This window comes from Mus caroli, unplaced genomic scaffold, assembly GCF_978045245.1.
Source record: "Mus caroli unplaced genomic scaffold, Mus_caroli_1 scaffold_11, whole genome shotgun sequence".
Lineage (NCBI taxonomy): Eukaryota > Metazoa > Chordata > Mammalia > Rodentia > Muridae > Mus > Mus caroli.
Genome location: NW_028227266.1, coordinates 12249731 through 12271965, shown reverse-complemented (window position 1 = coordinate 12271965; position 22235 = coordinate 12249731). Strand labels below are relative to the sequence as shown.

At 43.1% G+C, this 22235-nt stretch overlaps 1 protein-coding gene across 7 annotated transcripts in view; it reads left to right on the top strand.

Annotated features, from left to right (window-relative positions):
* The window catches only part of Deup1 (deuterosome assembly protein 1), a 69947-nt gene that overhangs the window by 10484 nt on the left and 37228 nt on the right, over positions 1 to 22235 (top strand). For all 7 annotated transcript variants that reach the window (XM_021173317.2, XM_085844426.1, XM_085844427.1 and 4 more), the window contains 3 exons: positions 12926 to 13097; positions 14373 to 14468; positions 16076 to 16207. In XM_021173317.2, coding sequence (XP_021028976.1) covers positions 12926 to 13097; positions 14373 to 14468; positions 16076 to 16207 — 400 coding nt within the window. The remainder of the gene's footprint in view (positions 1 to 12925; positions 13098 to 14372; positions 14469 to 16075; positions 16208 to 22235) is intronic.

Genomic DNA, 22235 nt, shown 5'->3' with positions numbered 1-22235 from the left:
CTGTGAGCATCCACGTCTTTAAGAACCAGAATAGGAAAACAGACACTCAAGCCTGTAATATCAGGATTCGGGAGACTGAGGCAAAGGGGTTGCTGTCATTTTGAGGCCATCCTGTGCTACATCCCGAGTTCTGGGCCAGCCTGAGCAACCTAGTGAGACACAGTCAAAAAAAAAAAAAAAAACAACACAAAGGAACCCAAACATAAGCCTATGTTTCAAAACTCTTTGAGGGAAGAATCCACCAACTACTGCATCACCCAGGTCACTTCCGGATACTTCCACATGTCTTCTGTGAACTCCATTTTTGTTTATGTGTTCACAAATGACATCTGTATATACTTGGGAAGTACAATGTGAAGGTCTGAGTCATGTTCATACAAGGCAGAGTGAGCCGAAACCAGGTGATTGTGATTAGCATGGCTCGTCGTCACCTTAAACTTCTGTCCTTTCTAAGTAACATGTGTTGATTAGTCAGTCCTTGTGTCATCTTCACAGTGCTGCACCACAGGACACCAGAACTCACTGCTGTCTGCAATCCTGTGTCTCTTTCTCATCCACTCTCCCTCCAGACTGGCAATGGTCATGCTGTCAGCATCTATGAGAGCAGCTGCTCCAAAAGTACATGAGTAGATGCTGCCTGCCTGCCTGCCTGCCTGCCTGCCTGCCTGCCTGCCTGCCTGCCTGCCTGCCTGCCTGCCTGTTTGTCTGTCTGCCAGTACCATCCATGCTGTCACAAGTGTCAGGACTGCATAGGTTTTATTACTGAATAGTACTCCACTGGGCCTTTGTACCACCTTCTCTTTGCCACCTGCTGGTAGACATTTGGTTTGAGTCTATATCTTGGCTCTTGTAAATAAATTTGGGTTGTGGGTGCCTTTTCCACGTGTAAATTTAGTTCAGCTCAGGTGTAAAACCTGTGGTGGGGTTGCTGGATCATATAGTAGTTCTACTCTGTGTTTAGTAATGTCCACTGTGGGTACGTTAATTAATCCCACCAATGCCACACAAATGTTCCTCTTGTGTATCTTATCACTTGCTCTATTCCTTTTGATAATAGCTGTTCTCACTGTGGTGAGACCCAAAAAGACAAAGCAGTCTTGGGCAGAAAGAACAACTCATGTCATTATATCTCAGAACACAGTGAGAATCAGCTGTGCACGGCATCAGCATAAAGACAGACATGCAGACCAATGAAGCAGAACAAAGTCCAGAGATAACCTCACGGGTTTACAGCCAACTGAATTGTTACAAGTCGCTTGGCTTGAAGCATGGGGAGAGCTAATTGTTTGAACAAACTGCTGGGTGTGCTGGACAGCCACAGAAAAGAAAGCCTCTCCATCTCACCAAATACAAAAGCAAGTCACAGTGGGGTCTAGCCTCAAACGTGGGACCCAAAACTGGAAAATTAATAGAAAAAGACAGGAGAAAAATATAGGGACCTTAACCTTAGCAGTGATTCTTTGGTTTTTTTTCATAGAACCCTGAACACAGAAAATAAAAGCAAATTAACAGATGAGATTCCACCAAACTAAAGAGTTTCTTCCTAGCATCTAACAGATACAATCAACAGCACAGAGGCCAATGAACAGACAGCAGACCGCAGCACAGGCAAATATATTTGCAAATTACTTATCTGACAAGAGCTCAATATCCAGAATACACCATAAACTCACATTACCAAAACTCAGATAACACAAGCTGAAAAGCTGGCTGAGGCCCATGCCTTAGGTCTAAGCACAGCCTCACACTCCGCCGGGGCACCCTCCACACAGTTGACCTCTGCTGCAAACCCCCCCCCCCCCCACACACACACACACCATTGATATCACCAGCTTTCTGTGTTCTTCTCTCTGCTTTTCTAGATGTCATTTCCTGACGTTTAATCGCAGACCATCCCCTCACCATGCAGGCCTTTGTGCCCTCTTCCTTTTGTCTTTTTCAGTCAAAGGCTTAATGGCAAAGGGTCTAGCCTGACCCAGAGCCTTCTCTAGTGAATTATTTCCACGGATAAACCCAAAGATAAAGATTAGGTTTGCATGCCTTAAGAGGACACAGCCCACCTAGTCCCCAAGTCTGGTGATTCTAAGAGCTTCTTTTTCTTCTCTTTGGGATCTTCAGTCAACTCTCCTAAAATTGAGTTATAATAATACCTACTTAGGGGGGATGTTGAAAGGACCCATGAGAGAAAGTGAAGAAAAATCCTTAACATAGTATAGAGCTGGAGTATGGCTGAGGGGAGAAATGAGGATACGGAGACCAGCCGTTCCAAGCTGTGAGGAGGAGACTGGACATCACTCTTTGCTTTTATTTTAAAGTTCATTGGAATTGCAGCTTTAAAATCCCACTCCTTTCTCACGAAATGCACATTTTCCTGACTTTCTGCTTCCCTTCCAGCCTCCCACCCCAACTCTCTGTGCATCAGCAGCAAGCAGTCGCCATGGATCACAAGCTGTCCTGAAACGTTCTCCAATAAACAAGCCAGCCCCTTGCATTTAGCACAGCCTCAGTCAAGTTCTCAGGACATGGACAGAATAGAGGCCAATTCCTTACAGAACATAGCCATGTTGTTGACAGAAACCTCTAGGACTGTTCCTTGTGTTGTTGATGATCCCCACCCATAACATTATTTTGTTGCTACTTCAGAACTGGAATTTTGTTACTGTTAAGAATCATAATCTGACATGTGACCCTGCAGGAGTCATGACCCACAGGTTGAGAGCCGCTTCTGTAGAGCATGTCCTCCATCGTCAGTATGTCTCTTGTCTTTCTGTTCTTCCGACCCCCTCTAGAATGGTCCATTAAGCTCTGCCTATAGCATCCCATGTCTCCTCTGGCCTGCAATTCCATTCTGTGAAGCTGATCCAAAGGCCCCTGAACCACAAGATCGGGGGACCACAGCAATAGCCTCACTCCTCAGTAGCAGTTTTCTGTGGAATTTACTTTTCAACTTTCCATGACAAAATGCCTATCAAAATCGGCCTAAGGAAGTATCTTAGTCACTTTTCTATTGCTGCGACAAAGCACTGGGACAAGTTATAAAATCAAGTTTAATTGGGCTTAAGGTTTCAGAGGTTTAGAGTTCATGGCAAGAGGAACAGCTGGGAGATTACCTTTTGATCTACAAGTACAGAGACCTACGTAGGGACAGGAGGAAGCTTCTGATTCCTCAAAGCCCGCCCTGGTGACACACCTCCTCCAACCAGAGTCCAATCTTAGAGCCTATGGAAGCCATTCTCACTCAGGCCTCTAAAGGACGTTTATTTGACCTTGTGGTTTGGAGGGATTCAGCTCTTCAGGGTGGGGCAGACAGTGCAGCTAGTGTCTTGTATCTATAGCTGAAGGAGAGAGATGGATGCCAGTATTCACTGGGCTTTCTTGACCCAATTCCCCTTTTACTCAACCCCGTCAACTCACCTGAGTTTACGGTAGATCATTCTTCCTCAGCTAAACTTCCCTCATAACACACTCACAGATCCACCCAGAGCAGTGGCTCCAGGTGAGTCGGAAGTCTAGTCATGTTGACAATGAAGACTGAACATCACAAATGCATTTGCAGATAGGCAAGGAAGCCTGTGGAAAAGCTTTGTAGAAAAGGCAAGGCTTTGGGTCTGCTGTGGCTGTGGGCTCTTGGCATGGAGAGGTTAGAGAAAGGCTAACCAGTAGAGAGGAATCCCAAGAGATTGGTCCAGGGAACATACTTAGCCTTCTCTAGTTTGATAGCTGGAAAGGGAAACAAAAATAAAAGAAGGCCAGTGGCCACGTCCACCATCTGGAGATGACACTGCAGACGTGGTAGTTTGGTTTTCTGAACTGGCTGGTGAAGACGATACAGGTCAGAGTCTGCTGTCATGCGGTCTGGCCATCATTCACGTGAATCTCCAGGTTCTTTTTTTTTTTTTTTTAATATTTTTTTTATTACGTATTTTCCTCAATTACATTTCCAATGCTATCCCAAAAGTCCCCCATACCTCCACCCACTTCCCTACCCACCCATTCCCATTCTTTTAGCCCTGGCATTCCCCTGTATTGGGGCATATAAAGTTTGCAAGTCTAATGGGCCTCTCTTTCAAGTGATGGCCGACTAGGCCATCTTTCGATACATATGCAGCTAGAGACAAGAGCTCCTGGGTACTGGTTAGTTCATCATGGTTTTCCCCCTATAGGGTTGCAGATCCCTTCAGCTCCTTGGGTACTTTCTCTAGCTTCTCCATTGGGAGCCCTGTGAACCATCCAATAGCTGACTGTGAGCATCCACTACTGTGTTTGCTAGGCCCCGGCATAGTCTCACAAGAGACCGCTATATCTGGGTCCTTTCAGCAAAATCTTGCTAGTGTATGCAATGGTGTCAGCATTTGGAAGCTGATTATGGGATGGATCCCTGGATATGGCAGTCTCTAGATGGTCCATCCTTTCATCACAGCTCCAAACTTTGTCTCTGTAACTCCTTCCATGGGTGTTTTGTTCCCAATTCTAAGAAGGGGCATAGTGTCCACACTTTGGTCTTCATTCTTCTTGAGTTTCATGCGTTTAGCAAATTGTATGTTATATCTTGTGTATCCTAAGTTTTGGGCTAATATCCACTTATCAGTGAATACATATTGTGTGAGTTCCTTTGTGATTGTGTTACCTCACTCAAGATGATGCCCTCCAGGTCCATCCATTTGGCTAGGAATTTCATAAATTCATTCTTTTTAATAGCTGAGTAGTACTCCATAATTTCTGTATCCATTCCTCTGTTGAGGGGCATCTGGGTTCTTTCCAGCTTCTGGCTATTATAAATAGGGCTGCTATGAACATAGTGGAGCATGTGTCCTTTTTACCGGTTGGGACATCTTCTGGATATATGCCCAGGAGAGGTATTGCTGGATCCTCTGGTAGTACTATGTCCAATTTTCTGAGGAACCGCCAGAATGATTTGCAGAGTGGTTGTACAAGCTTGCAATCCCACCAACAATGGAGGAGTGTTCCTCTTTCTCCACATCCTCGCCAGCATCTGCTGTCACCTGAATTTTTGATCTTAGCCATTCTGACTGGTGTGAGGTGGAATCTCAGGGTTGTTTTGATTTGCAATTCCCTGATGATTAAGGATGTTGAACATTTTTCAGGTGCTTCTCTGCCATTCGGTATTCCTCAGGTGAGAATTCTTTGTTCAGTTCTGAGCCCCATTTTTAATGGGGTTATTTCATTTTCTGGAGTCCACCTTCTTGAGTTCTTTATATATATTGGATATTAGTCCCTTATCTGATTTAGGATAGGTAAAGATCCTTTCCCACTCTGTTGATGGTTTTGTTTTTTTGTTGTTGTTGTTTTTTTTTTTTTTTTTTGTCTTATTGATGGTGTCTTTTGCCTTGCAGAAGCTTTGCAGTTTCATGAGGTCCTACTTGTCAATTCTCGATCTTACAGCACAAGCCATTGCTGTTCTATTCAAGAATTTTTCCCCTGTGCCCATATCTTCAAGGCTTTTCCCCACTTTCTCCTCTATAAGTTTCAGTGTCTCTGGTTTTATGTGAAGTTCCTTGATCCACTTAGACTTGACCTTAATACAAGGAGATAGGAATGGATCAATTCACATTCTTCTACATGATAACAACCAGTTGTGCCAGCACCATTTGTTGAAAATGCTGTCTTTCTTCCATTGGATGTTTTTAGCTCCCTTGTCGAAGATCAAGTGACCATAGGTGTGTGGGTTCATTTCTGGGTCTTCAATTCTATTCCATTGGTCTACTTGTCTGTCACTACACCAGTACCATGCAATTTTTATCACAATTGCTCTGTAGTAGAGCTTTAGGTCCGGCATGGTGATTCCACCAGAGGTTCTTTTACCCTTGAGAAGAGTTTTTGCTATCCTAGGTTTTTTGTTATTCCAGATGAATTTGCAGATTGCCCTTTCTAATTCGTTGAAGAATTGATTTGGAATTTTGATGGGGATTGCATTGAATCTGTAGATTGCTTTTGGCAAGATAGCCATTTTTACAATGTTGATCCTGCCAATCCATGAGCATGGGAGATCCTTCCATCTTCTCAGATCTTCTATAATTTCTTTCTTCAGAGACTTGAAGTTTTTATTATACAGATCTTTCACTTCCTTAGTTAGAGTCACCCTAAGATATTTTATATTATTTGTGACTATTGAGAAGGGTGTTGTTTCCCTAATTTCTTTCTCAGCCTGTTTATTCTTTGTGTAGAGAAAGGCCATTGATTTGTTTGAGTTAATTTTATATCCAGCTACTTCATCGAAGCTGTTTATCAGGTTTAGGAGTTCTCTGGTGGAATTTTTTTTTTTTTTTTTTTTTTTTTTTTTGGTTTTTCGAGACAGGGTTTCTCTGTGTAGCCCTGGCTGTCCTGGAACTCACTCTGTAGACCAGGCTGGCCTCGAACTCAGAAATCCACCTGCCTCTGCCTCCCGAGTGCTGGGATTAAAGGCGTGCGCCACCACCGCCCGGCTATCTGGTGGAATTTTTAGGGTCACTTATATATACTATCATATCATCTGCAAAAAGTGATATTTTGACTTCATCTTTTCCAATTTGTATCCCTTTGATCTCCTTTTGTTGTTGAATTGCTCTGGCTAGGACTTCAAGTACAATGTTGAATAGGTATGGAGAAAGTGGACAGCTTGTCTAGTCCCTGATTTTAGAGGGATTGCTTCAAGCTTCTGACCATTTACTTTGATGTTGGCTACTGGTTTGCTGTAGATTGCTTTTATCATGTTTAGGTATGGGCCTTGAATTCCTGATCTTTCCAAGACTTTTATCATGAATGGGTGTTGGATCTTGTCAAATGCTTTTTCCGCATCTAAGGAGATGACCATGTGGTTTTTGTCTTTGAGTTTGTTTATATACTGGATGACGTTGATGGATTTCCGTATATTGAACCATCCCTGCATCCCTGGGATGAAACCTACTTGTGCAGGATGGATGATTGTTTTGATGTGTTCTTGGATTCGGTTAGCAAGAACTTTATTGAGGATTTTTGCATCAATATTCATAAGGGATATTGGTCTGAAGTTTTCTATCTTTGTTGGGTCTTTTTGTGGTTTAGGTATCAGAGTAATTGTGGCTTCATAGAATGAGTTGGGTAGAGTACCTTCTGTTTCTATTTTGTGGAATAGTTTGTGAAGAACTGGGATTAGATCTTCTTTGAAGGTCTGATAGAACTCTGCACTAAACCCATCTGGTCCTGGGCTTTTTTTGGTTGGGAGACTATTAATGACTGCTTCTATTTCTTTGGGGGATATAGGGCTGTTTAGATCATTAACCTGATCTTGATTCAATTTTGGTACCTGGTATCTGTCTAGAAACTTCTCCATTTCATCCAGGTTCTCTAATTTTGTTGAGTATAGCCTTTGTAGAAGGATCTGATGGTGTTTTGGATGTCTTCAGGATCTGTTGTTATGTCTCCTTTTTCATTTCTGATTTTGTTAATTAGAATGCTTTCCCTGTGCTCTCTAGTGAGTCTGACTAAGGGTTTATCTATCTTGTTGATTTTCTCAAAGAACCAGCTCCTTGAGTGGTTGATTCTTTGAATAGTTCTTCTTGTTTCCACTTGGTTGATTTCGCCCCTGAGTTTGATTATTTCCTGCTGTCTACTCCTCTTGGGTGAAATTGCTCCCTTTTGTTCTAGCGCTTTTAGGTGTGTTGTCAAGCTGCTAATGTGTGCTCTCTCTAGTTTCTTTTGGAGGCACTCAGCGCTATGAGTTTTCCTCTTAGAAACGCTTTCATTGGGTCCCATAAGTTTGGGTATGTTGTGGCTTCATTTTCATTGAACTCTAAAAAGTCCTTAATTTCTTTCTTTATTCCTTCCTTGACCAAGGTATCATTGAGAAGAGTGTTGTTCACTTTCCAAGTGAATGTTGGTTTTCTATTATTTATTTTGTTATTGAAGATCAGCCTTAGTCCATGGTGATCTGATAGGATGCATGGGACAATTTCAATATTTTTGTATCTGTTGAGGCCTGTTTTGTGACCAATTATGTGGTCAATTTTGGAGAAGGTACCATGAGGTGCTGAGAAGAAGGTATATCCTTTTGTTTTAGGATAGAATGTTCTGTAGATATCTGCCAGATCCATTTGATTCATAACTTCTGTTAGTTTCACTGTGTCCCTGTTTAGTTTCTGTTTCCATGATCTGTCCATTGGTGAAAGTGGTGTGTTGAAGTCTCCCACTATTATTGTGTGAGGTGCAATGTGTGCTTTGAGCTTTACTAAAGTTTCTTTAATGAATGTGGCTGCCTTTGTATTTGGAGCATAGATATTCAGAATTGATAGTTCCTCTTGGAGGATTTTACCTTTGATGAGTATGAAGTGCCCCTCCCTGTCTTTTTTGATGACTTTGGGTTGGAAGTCAATCTTATCAGATATTATAATGGCTACTCTAGCTTGTTTCTTCATACCATTTGCTTGGAAAATTGTTTTCCAGCCTTTCATTCTGAGGTAGTGTCTATCTTTTTCTCTGAGATGAGTTTCCTGTAAGCAGCAAAATGTTGGGTCTTGTTTGTGTAGCCAGTTTGTTAGTCTATGTCTTTTTATTGGGGAGTTGAGTCCATTGATATTAAGAGATATTAAGGAAAAGTAATTGTTGCTTCCTGTTATTTTTGTTGTTAAAGTTGGCATTCTGTTCTTGTGGCTGTCTTCTTTTAGGTTTGTTGAGGGATTACCTTCTTGTTTTTTCTAGGGCGTGGTTCCTGTCCTTGTATTGGTTTTTTTCTGTTATTATCCTTTGAAGGGCTGGATTCGTGGAACGATAATGTGTGAATTTGGTTTTGTGGTGGAATACTTTGGTTTCTTCATCTATGTTAATTGAGAGTTTGGCTGGGTATAGTAGCCTGGGCTGGAATTTGTGTTCTTTTAGTGTCTGTATAACATCTGTCCAGGATCTTCTGGCTTTCATAGTCTCTGGTGAAAAATCTGGTGTAATTCTGATAGGCTTGCCTTTATATGTTACTTGGCCTTTTTCTCTTACTGCTTTTAGTATTCTATCTTTATTTAGTGCATTTGTTGTTCTTGGCCTTTTTCTCTTACTGCTTTTAGTATTCTATCTTTATTTAGTGCATTTATTTAGTGCATTATGTGTCGGGAGGAATTTCTTTTCTGGTCCAGTCTATTTGGAGTTCTGTAGGCTTCTTGTATGTTCATGGGCATCTCTTTCTTTAGATTTGGGAAGTTTTCTTCTATAATTTTGTTGAAGATGTTTGCTGGTCCTTTGAGTTGAAAATCTTCATTCTCATCCACTCCTATTATCTGTAGGTTTGGTCTTCTCATTGTGTCCTGGATTTCCTGGATGTTTTGAGTTAGGATCTTTTTGCATTTTCCATTTTCTTTGATTGTTGTGCCGATGTTCTCTATGGAATCTTCTGCACCTGAGATTCTCTCTTCCATCTCTTGTATTCTGTTGCTGATGCTCGCATCTATGGTTCCAGATTTCTTTCCTAGGGTTTCTATCTCCAGCGTTGCCTCACTTTGGGTTTTTTTTATTGTGTCTACTTCCCTTTTTAGGTTTTGGATGGTTTTATTCAATTCCATCACCTGTTTGGTTGTGTTTTCCTGCAGTTCTTTAAGGGATTTTTGTGTTTCCTCTTTAATGTCTTCTACCTGTTTGGTTATGTTATCCTGCAATTCTTGAAGGGATTTTTGTGCTTCCTCTTTAATGTCTTCTACTTGTTTAGTAGTGTTCTCCTGTATTTCTTTAAGCGAGTTATTAAAGTCCTTCTTGATGTCTTCTACCATCATCATGAGATATGCTTTTAAATCCAGGTCTAGCTTTTCGGGTGTGTTGGGGTGCCCTGGACTGGGCGAAGTGGGAGTGCTGGGTTCTGATGATGGTGAGTGGTCTTGGTTTCTGTTAGTAAGATTCTTACGTTTACCTTTCGCCATCTGGTAATCTCTGGAGTTAGTTGTTATAGTTGTCTCAGTTTAGAGATTTGTTCTTCTGGTGATTCTGATTACCGTCTATCAGCAGACCTGGGAGGCAGGCTCTCTCCTCTGAGTTTCAGTGGTTAGAGCACTCTCTGCTGGCAAGCTCTCCTCTTACAGGGAAGGTGTACAGATATCTGGTGTTTGGACCTCCTCCTGGCCGAAGAAGAAGGCCCAAAACAGGAACATTCCCTGATGCTGTGTTGCTTTGGCAGGTCACAGATGCTGTCAGCTTCTGTGGTGCACACTCTCACCTGTGCAGACTAAGTTCCTAAGTTCGGTGGAGTCCTGGAACCAAGATGGCACTCCCTGCTCCTGAGGCAGAGGTCTCCCGTGCAGGGCGGACCACTGTCCTCAGGCTGGGAGGGTGCTGGATGTCTGCGGCCCCAAAAGGGTGCTGCCTCAGCGGCTCTGTGGCTCCTGCCTGTCCCAGAAGCTGTCTGCCTCTGTGGTGCACACTCTCACCTGTGCAGACTAAGTTCCTAAGTTCGGCGGAGTCCCGGAACCAAGATGGTGCTCCCTGCCCCTCGAATCTCCAGGTTCTAATGCAGAACACTGAGAAGACAGAGCACAACCATAACTGTGCCCACACAAAGATGACTCCGTACTGTGTGGTCATACTGTGTTGGAAACCCTAGATGACCTCAGGATCACAGTAGGGCTAGAGAGTGGGAAAGATGTCACTGTGAAAACAGTACCTCTGTGACCCTTTCTGCTGAAACAACATCATCTCAGAGACTGACAGTTGCCTGTTCAGGAAAATCTCGAACCTCTGCTGGGTGACATCATTGTGATGATTTTGTAAAATAGATGACTGTAGAGAATCACTTGATATTTGTCATTGACCACAAGTTTGTCAAAGGCCTACTCAATCTGGTCAGCACTGTGTGAAAGACACTCTTCAGAAATTCACGTGGAAAGAATGCACACACTGCACATAGAGGGAAGTTAGATGGTCTGTGTGATTCCTTCTACCCTGGGAGTCCGTGTTCTAACTTATTATACCATAGTCATAGACAGGACATAAGCCATTCATTTAATAATTTAACAAAGCCAATGAAATAGATTCCATTATTCCACACTCTATTTTGGGTCAGTATTTTAATCCCACTAGCATGTTGCATTCCTACATGCCAGAGAATTGAGCACTTGCCGCCTGATGGAGTACTACCCACATGCTAGGTTACTCACCGCATGCTGGAGCACTGGCCACATAATGGAGCACTCACCACATGCTATAGCATTCACCACATGCTACGGCACTCACCACATTCTGGAGCATTCACCACATGCTACAGCTCTCACCACATGCTACAGCACTCACCACATGCTACAGCTCTCACCACATGCTACAGCTCTCACCACATGCTGGAGCACTCACTACATTCTGGAACACTCACTACATGCTGGAGCACTCACCACCACATCCTGGAGCACTCACTACATGCTGGAGCACTCCCTCTGTGTTGGAGCATTGGACAGGGAGATGGTGAAATAGTGATGAACAAAACTAACAGCTTTTTCTCAGAGCCTACACTAACAAAGAAAAGAAATCTTATTTACACAAAAGGATAATACAAGTAGTTATGAAAAAACAATGTGAAAATGCAAGGCCATGGTTCTATTCTTCTCAACATTGTGACTCCAATTAACAATTAGTCATGCTGTCTATGAAAGAATTGGCATATTTCCTTGGATTTAAGTTTTAAACAAAAATTAAAAAGCATTTGAGGCCCTAGTCCAGGACTACCATGAGATGTTTCCAAATGACACTTGGTGAATAGGCCCTCTCTAATGTCAGAGATATCTTCTGGATAAACTAAATAGACAGCATTGCTCAGATGGTCTGGGTAATTCTGGAAACAGGACTTGGAGGGCTATTGTGGTCAGAACCATAGATTGTAAGCCAGTTCTTGTCAAAAGAACCTGCCACAGGACTCCACAGGTAGGAAGCTGAGACCAGTGTCTGACACTTCTACAGATGAGGGTGAGGCCTTGGACCTGACTGGCGACCCATTGTGCCAGTCAATCTCCTTGAAGTATGATGTCTGTCTTCACGTGTTGGATCCCTAAGTGCTAAGCATTTTTCAGAGTTACCATATCCCTTAGGATTAGCATATTCTAAAAAGATGGCGTTTGCTTGTTAGATGTGGTTTCGTTTCAATTCTGGTTTTTGTTTTTTTTTTTTTTTTTTTTGAGATATGTGTCTGGAACTTACTATATAGTCCTGACTGGCCACCTGGGCAATCCTCTTGAGTTTGATTCCTGAGTTCTGGGATTATAGGTGGGCGACAAGTTGTTGTTGTTTTTAAAGACATATATATATATATATATATATACATATATATATATGTCTTTAAAATATATATACACACACACACACACACACACACATATATATATATATCATGTGTTGGCTAGTCTTATGTCAACTTGACACAACCTAGAGTCATCCAAAAGGAGGGAACCTCAGTTGAGAAAGTGCCTCCATAGTATCCAGCTGTGAGGTATTTTCTTAATTAGTGATGGATCGGGGAGGGCCCCGTCCATTATGGGTGGCTTCATCCCTGGGCTGGTGGTCCTTTCTCTATTAGAAAGCAGGATGAGAAAGCCATGGAAAGCGAGCCTCATGGCAGCACTTCCTAGCAGCACTCCCCATAGCCTCCACATTCACTCCTGCCTCCAGGTTCCTGCCTTCCTTGGGTTCCTCCTGTCCTGACTACCTTCAATGATGAGCAGCAATGTGGAAATGTCAGCTAAATAAACCCTTTCCTCTCCAACTTGCTTCTTGGTCATGGTGTTTCATCACAAAAATAGAATCCTAGCTGAGACAAGTACTGTCCGCTCTGAAGTTCTCTTTTTTACTTAAGGGACTAGCCAGTAGCCTGGAGGCTTCTTCCCACCTAACCAATTGTTCCATTTAAGGAAGTGGTGAAGCTGCATGGAGTAATGCAGGGATCCTTCCTGCCTTGTCTTTCTCCTATGAAACCTTCCCACTTTTCTGCTTTTCCCAGAGCTTCTCCTTGTGAAGCTGAGCTTCAGGAACTGATGGAACAAATCGACATCATGGTAAGCAACAAGAAGCTGGACTGGGAAAGGAAGATGCGGGCTTTAGAGACACGGTTAGACCTTCGGGATCAAGAGTTGGCCAACGCACAGACTTGCTTGGACCAGAAAGGCCAGGAGGTACTGAGCACACATGTCAGAAGAGTGTCCATGTACCAAACTCATTTGTCACAGTTCTGTCGGCAAATATGGTGTTAAGTGTATGCTATCAAATAGATGCAGAGACTAAACTAAACCAGGTATCTACTGATGGAGACAGATGTAACCACATCAGTGCTGCCAATAATGTGAACAGATGTTTAAGATATATGTGAAATAACATTGTTTGCAAACAAAGGTTAAAATGCTTTTGGCTTTTGGTGGCCAAAGCTGTCTTCATTCAGCATTCAGGATCATTCACTGCTTCTGATCTGCTAGGAAATATTTTGTAAACAACCAAAAAAAAAGGCATATCAAGGATAAATTGCCAAAGGAGAGTATATGGGGGAAAGTGTGCATGTGTATAGGCACATCCATGGATGCACGGGGGCACATGCCTGTAGTGCCCACTTAGGAAGGTTTCCTCCTCTCATAGCTGCTCAGTGCTGAGCCAGTGCTCACAGGAGAATGTGGGGGTGCACAGGCCTTGGGCTTGAGGAAGAGCACACACAAACGTACATGCCCGATGCCCTACTCTTCTAGGGGAGACATGCAAGGAGAGAGCTCTCCAGGCAGGTCCACAGCATTGCAGATGCTTTCAGCAGCCACCTTCCGGCTCTGTTGACTTCTGGGTGGAACCTGATTTTGGCAAAGCTGAGGGATCAGTGTTTTGCAGGTGGATGTGGCCGTTGGTTCCTGCTTCCCTATGCAGGAAAGGCAGGTCCACTGGCCCTGGCATATGCAAGGACCTACAATGACACAGTTTTGTAAGTAGGCGTCTTGTGGGCATTTAAAGAAAATAATCCAAAGTCTTAACAAATACTCTTAAACATTTTATGTTCTCACTAATGTTAGTTCTTATAAATTAGGACAATTATCCGTAGAGCCACTGAAGTGGTAAGGAATGGAAATCTTTGAGTTACATTAGCAGACGTTTTATGTAAGTAACAGTGGCACAGCCTCCCAAACAGATGATATGAAGTAACTTCTAAATCTTAATTTAAAATGCAACAGTGCCAAGGATCTTCTGTTAAGCACACTTCCACACTATCCTAGAGCACAGCCAGGGGAAGGGCTGGTGCTGTCTGGTTTCTGTGAACTCAGGTATTAGTGCTATCTTAAGAACTGCATGACAAACATTTGCCCTTGGCTCTGTGCAGCGCCTTTCTGAGGACGGCACTTCTCCTTTGCACATTCTCTGATTTTCTTTAAGGTCAAATTCATAAAGAGCTAATGTAAAGTTTGTTTTTAATGTAGGTGGGGCTGCTTCGACAGAAGCTGGACAGTCTAGAGAAATGTAATCTAGTAATGACTCAGAACTACGAGGGGCAGCTACAGACCCTGAAAGCTCAAGTAAGGGAATCTGTTCAATGGAACTTTATATATTTTCATACATATTTTAACCTATAAAATTGTGCTAATTTTTAAAATTGTTTTACACACAAGCAAATGTTCTTGAGTCTTACTTGCATGTTTATCTCAGACTTTCATTATCTCGTGGGTCCTGATTTGTCTCTCTTAATAGACTGTCAGCTTAGATAGCATTTGCACTGCCTTCACTAGTGTCAGAGTACTAGACCAATAACTTTCTGTTTCTCTAGAGGCAATTTCTTGTAATTATTAGTTATGAGAACAACAGAAGCTGAAATTCTCTTCTGTGGCCGTTTCCTGACCGGGATAGGCTTGCTTCCACAGGTGCTTGCTACTACGAAGTAAGCAGCTGAAAGAACCAAATGCTCCAGCTATGATAGGTTGTTAATCAATGGCAACACATGCCACGAAAGGGGTGCTGATTTCCTGGTCACTCATCTCTGCAGCCCCTACTAAGCTCTCCTCAAAGTCTTGTCGCCTACCACAGATATCCCATAGGGCAGGAATCGCCTCAGCACTGCAGGCCCAGAAGTTGTTGGGGTTTAACCTAGAGTATAAGTCAGCAGGGGAGGTGGCTTCATTTTGAACTCATACCACAATCTTTTTTTAGAAAGCAAAGATTTCATATGACATAAGCTAGTCCAAGGGCCTGACGCTTTCAATGCTCCTCCATGAGCACCTTTGCTAAGAGGGGAGTCACCCACTGAGAATGGAATAGGAAACATTTAAAGCCACTGACTTAACTGATAGGATCTTACAAAACTCATGGTTTACATTTTGCCTGCAATTCAGGCATGTTCCACTAGGAGGCAGCTTGTATTACAAAATTTCTGATCTTAGACCAGAGCATCTAAGACCTATGACAACCAAGCTTGGCTTCCCGGACCCCTGCTTTCCCCTACAAAGATGGCAACCTAAATCTGAAGTGACTATGCAGAGAAGCTGGAAGTAAAAGGAAAGACAAAACCAGTGTGTTACTATGTTTAAAAACGTAAGGCAAATGTGTTGCCAAGATGATTCAATAGAAGAGATTAGCTCTTCAACAAACACCCTGCTAAAGAACGCACTAGGAGACGCAGATGAGATGAACTCAGAGTCTGTCAGCAGCAGCAGCTCAGCAGCCAGCTTACTTACTTCATTCAGCACAGAAAGAATGAATAAAACCATAAACAGATACTCAGAAATCTCAGATGCTACGACATGGTGCTACAGGCATCCATGGAAGACTGACACACCAATTGTGTTAGTGAGATTAATTGTTGGCACATATTTTGTGTGTGTGTGTGTGTGTGTGTGTGTGTGTGTGTGTGTGTTAAACTGTTAGCTTTGCTGCCTACACAGTTAAAACAAACATCAAGTGAATCTGCTCTCTGAAGTTAATGAAGGCCCCGATTTACAGACACAGAAAATCATGTTCAGCCTCAGTAACAGTTTAAATATCAGGTCCCATCCTCATCAATTAGGACTTAAAAGTCTTACTGCACTTTCTCATCATGACTTAAGTTTTGAAGAGCTGTGACCAAAAAAAAAAAAAAAAATACTGTGGGAGCCAGCTGTGCTTAACTGTTACTGTCTCCTGGCCTCTGCAGTTTTCTAAGCTAACCAGTAACTTCGAAAAGCTGAGGTTACACCAAATGAAGCAAAGCCAAATTCACCGAAAGGAGTCCTCCAGCAAAGAAGAGCTGCCCTTTGAGCTGAGCAGTTTGAACCAGAAACTGGAGGTGAGTGCACAGGCCCAGTCACTTGTGTTCCTAAGATGGTTTGCTGCAGATGTGCAAGAGCTTGGTTTCAGACACACAGCACTCAGTATGGCCTCAGTGCATGTTCTGCTTCAGGCACTTAGGGAATTAAACAAATATCTGATTTGCATTATATCTTATATCTTATATGTTATATATAATTGAGAGAGCTAAAAAAAATGTACAAAGACTTTTCAGCTCTTGAGTGTAAATGAATGACCCCTGGGGTCAGTTAAACCAATACCTCATAAGTCTTTTAATGTCCTTTTAACTGTTAGGTACTAAATCCCAATGAACTGCTAAATGTTTTCAGAGTAGGGCCAGAAATTCCAGGTTTGGTTTGGTTTGGTTTGGTTTTTCTTTGTTTTGTTTTGTCTCTTTAAAGGCACAGTGGCCATCCATTTAAGTTGCCCCATGTCACCAAGAACTTCTAAAGTCCATCTCTGAAAAGGTCCAGTTGCCAAGATCCTTCTTCTTAGCCTCTTAACTCCATAGCTTTAGAAAACACAAAGCAGCAGGCTTCCTTCCTGTGCTCCTGAGAAGCCCTGTGGAGAATCCCAAAGGTGTGGCGTCTCTGTGAGCCCCTGACATCTGGCCTGCTGGGCTCCTGGGCTGCTTGGGGTCACTTTCTCCTTAAACTTTGTGTCACCCAATTCCCTTTTTTTCATTCTTCTCAGGACCTAAGCCCAGAGACCCATCCCCAGCCAACAGTCTCATTTTCTCCTACTCTTGAGCTCAGGGCGACCCTGTGCCTCCCAATGACCAAGGTCAGAGACAGTTTAGGGATCATCAACCTTTCTCTTCATCATCCTCCAGCTGCACTGCCCTTGTCCTTCCACACAGCCACCTTATTCTATCTGCTCTTTTTCTTACTCCTTCTGCTCCAAATATGTGTCAGAAACAGTTTAGGGATCTAAACTGCCAGAAAGGTCATCACAACAGAATCTCAGGTAGAGACCGCAGCCATGGAACTAGACAGTTTGGTAGAAAGCCGAGGTCTCACCTTCCAAAGCCCCAGATTCTACATCTTTCTAGGTAGGATACAGTTCTTCAGATATAAAGTCACTGCCACCCAGTGAATAGCACCCAAGGAAATCCTGACACCTCCTCCCAGCCTCTCAAGGGGTAGGAGTGGCCTTGCTGGGTTGCTCAAACACAGGTTCTGTAGAACCCACCCCTCCTTGACAGGAAGGTCAGACACTAACTGTCCATTTGGTTGGTTCTTTGCGAACTTCTGGATGGGGCCATGTTTCTGACACACACATTCTCATGGATATGTTTATATTTATGCAAAAGCTTTTTAAGTAGATGCAGTATAACTTGAATGGTTATAATGCATTCTTTGTGGCTGTTTTTTGTACAACCATCCGAAAATAGCATGTAAGAGATGAACTGTCCTTGTTTTAGAACATGCAGTATGTTCTCCTTTGGGACAAGCATGTCCAACGCTATAGTACTATCACTGGGGACACTGTGTATATGCAGTAGGGGACATCATGGCTTATAGCACAGAACATCCGCCAACCCACTCTTTTATTCACTTTGTGACACTTAAGCAGTGTTAACCTTTATCTTTCCTTCAGTAAATTATGCTGATGGAGGGGGGGGGGGACAATTCCATTCATAAAGTGCTTTTCTCAAAAGCATGAGGACCTGGGCTCAAGCTCCAAAATCTAAGTGTAAACACTGGACGGGAGTACACACTTGTAATCCCAGCACAAGTAAACTGAAATATGTGAATGCCCGATCACACTGGTCAGTCAGCCTAGCCCAGTCACTAAGTTCCCGGCCAAGTAGCACATACTGTCAAAACCCAAGGTGAACAGCTTTGAGGAATGAGGCAGACCTGCCCTTGGTCTTCCAATGTACGTGTGTGCGCGCACACACACACACAGACACACACACACACACACCAGAAGATACTGTATGTATACACTCATGAATTGAAAAAGATGTATGTAGACAGATATATAGATAGATAAATCACATGTAGGGGTGAAAATGCATGAGTTCAGAAAGTTCTCTTAAATACTTCAACAAATAAGAGTGAGAAATTAGACTGATAATGACAGTTAAATTGAGTGAAGATCATGTGGTTTTTGTTACTCTGTACTTTTATGTATTAAAAAATTCCTAATGAAAAGTTAAGATCATTTTGTGATTTGTAGAGTGACTAACAACACATCACTAAACACCATTTCCCAGTGTTTAGAAGAAGGGCTCTTTTTTTAAAGATTTAATAAACTCTGCTGTTTAGTGACCATGACCCACTCTCAGCCTAAGTCATTCAGAGAAGACTTTACCACCATACGAATATCCACTGGAGGACTGGGTGACCCCACAGGGCTGATGTCTGCATCCAACCTCCCACTCCTGAACCATGCTGAACCTGAGCCATGCTGGCTGCCTAACTTTGAAACCAATGCCCCGGACTATCCAAGGAATCAGTACCCATTGATAGGTCTGTGGCACTGTCTGGCCGGGCTGGACCTTCTCTATACCTGTTTTTGCTCTTACGAGCTAAGGTTAATGTTGCTGTCTTCCCTAAAGCATGCCGGGGTTCTGGGGAAAGAGGAAGTGGGAACCCGCATCCCACCAGAGTTCCGGTACTCTGGGCAGGCAGACGCAGGAGGACTGTCTCACCCTTTCCATGTGGCCACGGGTGGGTGTCTGGTTGTGTTAAGCCACTGACCCCATGTCAGCGGGTGGTGGACAAGGGGCAGCCCTAGGTACCAGGTTCCCAGCCTCCGACATCCCACGCTAGATATGGTGGAGGAGCTGAGAACAGAATATGGGCCCCAGGACAGCCCTGGTGATGAAGGTAGGAGAGGGCAGAGGAGAGGGGCCGCTGGATGGTTCCCACATAGGGGAGAGTCTTTGGTCCGGTCAGTGGCTAGAGCACAGGATGGCCTTCTGGCGGCTCGTTAGGAGAAAGCACATCCCATCGTTCAAGCATGGTGGGCCTTGATGATCAGAGACAGTCTATGGTTTTAGAGTTTTATTGTAGAAAGGCAGGGAGAAAGGAGAGAAGGTAGAAGGAAAGAGAGACCAGCCATAGCCACGTGGAGCTGGGGGAAGGGAGAGAGAAAAGGAGGGCTAGAGAGTAAGAATGGTGAGGGCTTAGGAGAACGAGGAGGGGCCAAGCAGCCCCTCTTATAGTGGGCTGGGCTATCTTGCTGTTGCTAGGTAACTGTGGGGAGGAGCATACCTGGCTATAGTCAGGTCACTGTAGGGGTTCAGTCTAGCCAGAATGCCAGAAGCTTGGGACATTGTCTGCGTGACTGAGTCACAGAATTATGGACAGGCACCTGGCTCTGAGAACGTGGCTTGCCTTTCCGTCCCTTGTAGAGTTCTCTACTGGGTCACCGGAGCAAGCCCCATTCAACCAAAATAGGCTGACCACACCAGGGGAATATTCATTTTAAGATTATTTTAGGATTTTTGAGGTTGTTAAATAGGTGATAAGTATATTTACTATCTAAAAGATAGTTTCTAAACTGGGCAAATGGGTCATATCTCTGATCTCAGTACTTGGGAGGCTAAGGCAGAAGGATCTTGAGTTCAAGAGCTTAGGCTGAACACTAAGTCCCTATCTGAAACAAAACAAAGCAAAAACAAAAACAAAACATTTACTGTTAAAGTCAACCTTATTCCATTTTTTGCTATCTTTCCCCAAAGAGTTCTTTTTAAATTAAAGTTTTAATTATTTCCCAAAGTTAGCATAGAAACTAATGGCTTTCCTCATAGCATCGTCACAAATATTAAAATCAAACTCTTGAAATCTAACTTATATGATTATTAAATGTTACCCAGCATCTGTTTGGAGCCTAATTTTGGTAAATGTCATTGTTACCTTTGCTACTTAATGCTTACATCCTTGAATGTCAGAATTGGTCCATAACACTAAGTGGACTGTCTCCATTACCTTAATAAATGGAGGCTGTCATAAGGTATCTTTATATATGTAGATGGGGCGGTATATACACCATTTCCTTGGTGATGTTACCACCACTAATTTCAGATTGCTTTGATCACTATAAAGTCTTCCTCACTTATAGATTTCCTTCATTGATTAGGATATATATATCTATATATATATATACATAGATATGTATTTTAAAAAGTAAACTGTAAACTTCCCCAAATATTCTTCAAAGCCATTTCTGTGTAGGAAATATGAAAAGTGCTGTTTTCTCATTCTAAGCAAGATGCAGTTTGCATTCTCAGAATCAACACACAGCCCAGCCAATTCCTGTAGCCATTTTTAAAACACCCCAGCAGAACACACAGATTCCAATTTAACATGGAAGGAAAAAATATCCCTGCAGCTTTTATGTGACAGTTGTATTGTACTTGTGTACCGTGAATAGCTTACTTATGCACGCATGCTGCTCCTTTAAGAGTGGGGCAGAGGGTTAATCATAAAGCAGGTCCACCAGGTGCTGTAAGCACAGCCCGATCATGCAGTCAGTCCTCTGTGCTTGTTTCCTACAGCCTGGACAGAAAGGCACACTGCAGAGGCCAGCCCAGGGAGAAGCGCAATGCAGGGACATCCTCTCTGGCACCTGCGAAGCCATGTTCTTTGCTCTTAGTGTTCCATTGTGAGTGGACCATCACACTCTACACCACATTGCCTGAGTGGGCATGTGAGCAACTGAGCATGCTGTATCCAGCTGGTCCCACATTTTCTTCACCAACTGACACCTGTTCCCCCAAGTGAGCTGATTTTATTTAGCTTCACCCTATACATGATGGCTTTGAAAACCAGAGGCCAACAAAGACAGCGCCTTAGCTCAAGCTACTGTAGCAGAATGCAGAGGCTGGGTAGCTTAGACAAAGAGCCAATAGGGTGAGATTCTGAGGAAAACCTCCTCCAGGTTCATGAACAACTGTCTGCTGGTTATACAGCAGGAAAGGGGGTAAATGAGAAGAAATTCTTTCCCTTTGCTGTGGTGGTGTATGTGTTCATGCAGATGTGTGTATGTGTAGAACCAACAGTCAGAATCAGGTGTCTTCCTCATCATTTTTTTACCCTCCCCCACCCTTTTAAAGATAAGGATCTCTCACTGAAACCCTATTTGGCTAGAATGGTTAACCTAGGGATCCTCCTGCCTCTGCTTCTCCAGAAGATAGGGATTATAAGTGGCCACCAATGCACCATCCAGAATTTTTATACACCGGGTGGGGATTGAACTCAGGTCTTCGTACTTGCACAGTAAATGCTCTCCCAGATCCCTGACTGTCTAGACGTCTGTCTGTCCTTCTCCCTTTCCATCTCCCTTTCCCTCTCTTCATCCCTTTGCCCCACCCCCACCCCTCTCTTTATTTTTATTTTTCAAGACAAGGATTCTCTTTATAGCCCTGGCTGTCCTGGAACTCAGTGTTTCACCAGACTCTGCCTCCCAACTGCTGAGATTAAAGGTGTACACCACCTTGCCCATCCTGATCCCTGCATTTCTTTTGTTTTTTAAGATTTATTTATTTTATGTATATGAATACACTGTAACTGTACAGACGGTTGTGAGCCTTCATGTGGTTGTTCGGAATTGAATTTAGGACCTCTGCTCTACTCTGGTCAACCCCGCTCGCTCCAGCCCAAAGGTTTATTTATTATTATAAATAAGTACATGTTGCTGCCTTCAGACACACCAGAAGAGGGCATCAGATCTCATTATGGGTGGTTGTGAGCCACCATGTGGTTGCTGGGATTTGAACTCAGGACCAATGGAAGAGTAGTCAGTGCTCTTACCTGTTGAGCCATCTCGACAGCCCCCCTGTATTTCTTAATATTTTATTACAAGGACACTCATCCAACTCACACTGGCTCCAGGATCATAACTCAGTCACTTCCCAGAGGCCCAACTTTTATTTTCCTTACAGTGAACATTAGGCTTCAATGTATGTATTTAGAAGAGGCGCAAACCCTGAGTTCATAGAACTTGATAAATAGACATTTTATTAAAAGGATTATTTTATTTTTAATTATAGGGCAGGTATGTGCATATGAATG